Below are 4,102 nucleotides of genomic sequence, written 5' to 3'. Positions count from 1 at the left end.
AATGCCCTTGGTTGCATCACCAGTACTGCAAATAATAATAATAATAATAATAATAATAATAATAATAATAATAATTTTTGGTGGCAGACTCCTATTATCTCAGTGCTTGGGAACCTGGGACAGGAGGATTCCCAGATTAGAGACCAGCCTGTGTCAATTTAGCAAGATTCTGTTTCCAAATTTAAATAAATAAATAAATAAATAAACAATACAGAGTTGGGGGTGTACCTCAGAGGTAGAACACACCTAGGTTCAGTACCTAGTACCATAAATAAATAATAAATATTTTCACATAATGGAAACAAAATTAACTCAAAAGGAATTCATTTAAAGGGCTTAAGGTAACGTGAAAAAAATATATTTTCAACAAAGAAGATAAAGAAGTGAGAACTACTTCTGCCTATTCTGTTGTTCCCAGCGGACAGAGCATCACAGTAAAAATCCCAGAGGGAAAACAAACTAGCCCAACAGGTCCTAAAGAAAGTATTCAAAGCTCCTACCTGCCAAGAACAAGGATGGCTAGGGAAAATATTCCAAGTCTCTGTCAAGCAATGCATCTTAATCCTTTGAAAGTGAGTCCCAACACACCATGTGGTGGTGGTTTCTACGGAATTTAAGCAATGTACTAACAGATCCATTAAACACTGAGAAAAAGCTAGAAATCCATCTTTTCAGGAAGACAGACGACAGTCTTAGTGAAAACCACTGGTGTGGCTTTCAGTGGAGCTTTTGTGCTTTCTGCTTTCTGCTCTTAGTTATTAAGTAAAGGACTAAAGACGAAAGCCAGTTAGGAAAAAAAAAAGGAGTTAAAAAAAAATAACCCCTCAAGTAGTAATAATAATGGCGAAATTTGAGCATTTACGGTCTGCCAGGCAGTATTCTAAATATTCTGATTTAACTGAGTCCTAGTACAAAAAACCCTATGACAGTACTTGTAACCCCCCTTTAACAAATAAGACCACAGGGGGGCCTAAGGAGACTGGGCATCTTGCCCCAAGTTACAGATAGCAAGAGGCGAGGCTGGTTTTGAACCTACTCGGGTGACCTGCTTCCTGGGAGAAGGGAACCGAAAAATGCGATTGCTCTTGGTCATTGTAAAAGCGGTTTGTCTTGTTGTCTATATTCAAAGCTCCGTCATCTGCCCCATGAGATGACTCAATCAAATTCACCAGCTCAGGAATAACATTTATCTGCCAAGAATAACCCTCTAGAGAGGCAGGGCAGGGCTCCTGGAGGAAGAGAAGTCATTTTAAGGGGCCAATAGCACCTTTCCTACTTACCAACCAGTTCTGTTTGTTTATCTGGTGGTATTGGGCATTGGACCCAGAGGCATTCGATCTCGAAGCCATGCCTCTACTTTTTTTTGTTGTTGTTGTTGTTTAGAAACAGGGTTCTCTAGGTTGTTGAAAGTCTCACTAAGTTGCTGAGTCTGTCCTAGAACCTGCACTTCTCCAGTCTCAGCCTCCCAAGTACTGGGATTAAAGGTATGTGCTGCCACACCCCACCTACCAACCAGTCTAGAACACAGATGCTATCAGGTGCTGAATTCCTCTCTCTACTGAGGGTCTCAGAGGCCTGAAAATGGCTGGTGGTGAATTCAGGGTTAACAAGGGGGTCCTCATACGCTCATAAACATGAGTTAGAAAACCCAGGATGTCTTCAGTCATCTTTTCTGCCCCTAGCTCTAAGTCTCTTCTAAAGATCATCCCCAAACCTTTAGGAGGGATCTGATCATATTCTTTGCCTACTTAGTACGCATATGCAATTAAGGTGACCTGCACAGGCTGGGTGACTTCTAGGCCAAAGCTGGCTCATTTGTAAGCCAGATATACCATACTTATCTTGCCTGCTGCCAGAAGGCAGAGGGATCAGGTGACCTTTTGAGGACAAGCTGAAAGAACTGGAGTGGAAAGCACTGTTTACCCAGAGTCCCACTCCAGTTACTGTCACTTGTAACCAAATACCACTCCCCTCCCCAATACTAGCCCCCTCAGAGTGAATTCCAAACCAGGCCTGATTACTAGAGAGTTAATAAAGATGGTGTTTAATAACAAAGGTAAATAAATAAAACGACAAAGTCCAGGTAACTCAATAGCACATGGACATCTTTTTAAACACCATGAGAGATATATTATCAGTCCATTCTTGATGATCTTATTAATACAAAACTGTGAATAAGGCATGCAATCATTTTATGCAATATATACAGCATTTTTTTCTTTAGCTTTAATGATGCATATACAGTTTTTCGAACAATAATTAAAGACTGTAAATTAAAAGCATTTAAATACGGGGAGGGGGCACTGAAGCCTGTTACATGGTGTTTTACCCTCAAAGCTCAGTCTCAACCCCTCGTTTCCTACCTCCTCTCTTTTCTTTCTTAACACTGAACAACTGGAAGGGGGGACAATCTGTGGACTTAACTGACAAGAAAAAAAAATGTGCTGTACTTCCTGCCTGGTTTCACACGCTGTCCTTCCAGTTCTTTTTATGTTCTTTTTCAGCTTTTGAATCAAGCCTCTCTCCCACCCACTTCCCAGGGAGCAGATCTCCAAACTTCACTACTGCTTTTAGGTCCCAAAGACCCAGGGAAGCAGGGGTAGAAGGGGAGAGAAAAGAGGTAAGAGTTATTGCAAAATACCAGTTTAAAAGGTTTTCTGAGACTCTGCTTCAAAATAACGAATTTAAAAACAGGGCAGGGGCTGTAGCTCAGAGGTCGAATGCCCCTGGTTGCCATCCCCAGACCCGCAAATAAAATAAAAATTTTAAAAAAAGGTTTTCTTCATTTCAAAACTCTTCCGTTGCCTCTTCGAAATACCTTCTGTCCTTCTCTTCTTTAATGTCCCGGCTGCCCAGGCCCTCAAGGTACTTGGGCGACAAAGGAGGAGAAGCCATGCAGCTCACAGTTCTTGGAGCTACCCTGGGCGCCATGGGCTCCCGGGAGCTCGGCTCCGGCCAGTCTCTTAACAAATTCGCATCAGTTAATTTCAGGTTGGAGGTTCCGGAAGGAAGAGATCACAGCCAAGGATTACTGCGTCTCCACCAGACCAGAACCCTCCTCGGGCTCCTCTGTGCAGTTTGGGCTCCAGGGGGAATCTGGTCCTTTCGGGGGTGGGGCGCTCCTCTCTCGCCGCTCCAACGCGGGGTGCCTCCCTCCCTCCCTGCCCCGAGGGCCGGGCTCAGCTGGGGTCCCCGCGCCCCCAGCCTCACTCCCCACCCGTGCGGAAGGTGACGGCGGCGATGGAGCGCTCCTCGGTCCTGGTGGTCATGCGGCCCTTGGTCCACGCGGTGCGCAGCACCTCCTGGGTCGCCTGGTAATCCACGACGCGCACGAGCACGGGTCTGCGTGGGGCTGCGGGGCCGGGCGGCGGGGCCCCCCAAGGGGCTGCGAGCCGCCTGCCAGGAATTCGCTTTTCTTCCTGAAAGATCGCGTTGGCGCCGTCGGGTTCCTGGTCTCGGGGACCTCTGGGCGCCTGGGGAAGGTCCTCTCCGCCGGCCACCTCGTCCCACGCCAGGCTCCCCCGGGTCCCCAGCCATCTCTCCGGGTGCAGAAGAAAGAGCACTTTCTCTCTGACCCAGGACTCACAGTCCAAATTCTCCCTGGCCCTGGGTCCGAAGGCCGGAGCTGCCCACCTGCCCCCGGGGGCGCCGCCCGGGTTCCCGCTCGCTGGCGCGGGGCTCGGGGCGCAGGCAGCCGGGGTGTCCCCGCGTCCCGCCCCGCGCAGGGCCCCCGGGCCGCGCGGTCCATCCCGGGGAGCCGCGGCTCCCTGGGGCTCCGGGGTCCCCATCCCGGCGGGAGGGTCATGCACTCCCGAGATCTTGGAGCAGATCGCGCAGCGAACCCCAAAAGCGCGCTGGAAAGCGCGCGCCCGGCGGGGCCTGGGTGTGGCCTGGGCAGCCCGGAAGAGCCCGAGACGGAGCCTGCCCGAGGCGGTGCGCTCCAGCCCGCCTCCCGCCGCCCCACTCCTTTGGTCTGGTTTTTTCTTTTTTTCTTTTTTTTTTTGGGGGGGGGTGGTACTGGAGACTGAACCCCTGGGCAGTCTATCTCCCAGCTACAGCTCCAACCCTTACAAACAAATAGATGAGATAGATGATAGATAGA

At 49.2% G+C, this 4,102-nt stretch overlaps 1 protein-coding gene across 1 annotated transcript; it reads right to left on the bottom strand.

Moving 5' to 3' along the window:
- Positions 1-3,206: 3,206 nt before the first annotated feature.
- On the bottom strand, positions 3,207-3,788 carry LOC308265991 (uncharacterized protein C6orf141; the record flags this gene model as incomplete). Its single annotated transcript, XM_080700058.1, has 1 exon — positions 3,207-3,788. The coding sequence occupies one exon, from the start codon at positions 3,786-3,788 to the stop codon at positions 3,207-3,209; it is 582 nt and encodes a 193-aa protein (XP_080556184.1).
- Positions 3,789-4,102: the final 314 nt, after the last annotated feature.

The sequence above is a fragment of the Muscardinus avellanarius genome (genome assembly GCF_963383645.1).
Source record: "Muscardinus avellanarius genome assembly, chromosome: 8".
In the NCBI taxonomy this organism is placed as follows: domain Eukaryota; kingdom Metazoa; phylum Chordata; class Mammalia; order Rodentia; family Gliridae; genus Muscardinus; species Muscardinus avellanarius.
Note: the sequence above shows the minus strand (reverse complement) of the source record. Positions and strands in the feature narration are given on the sequence as shown.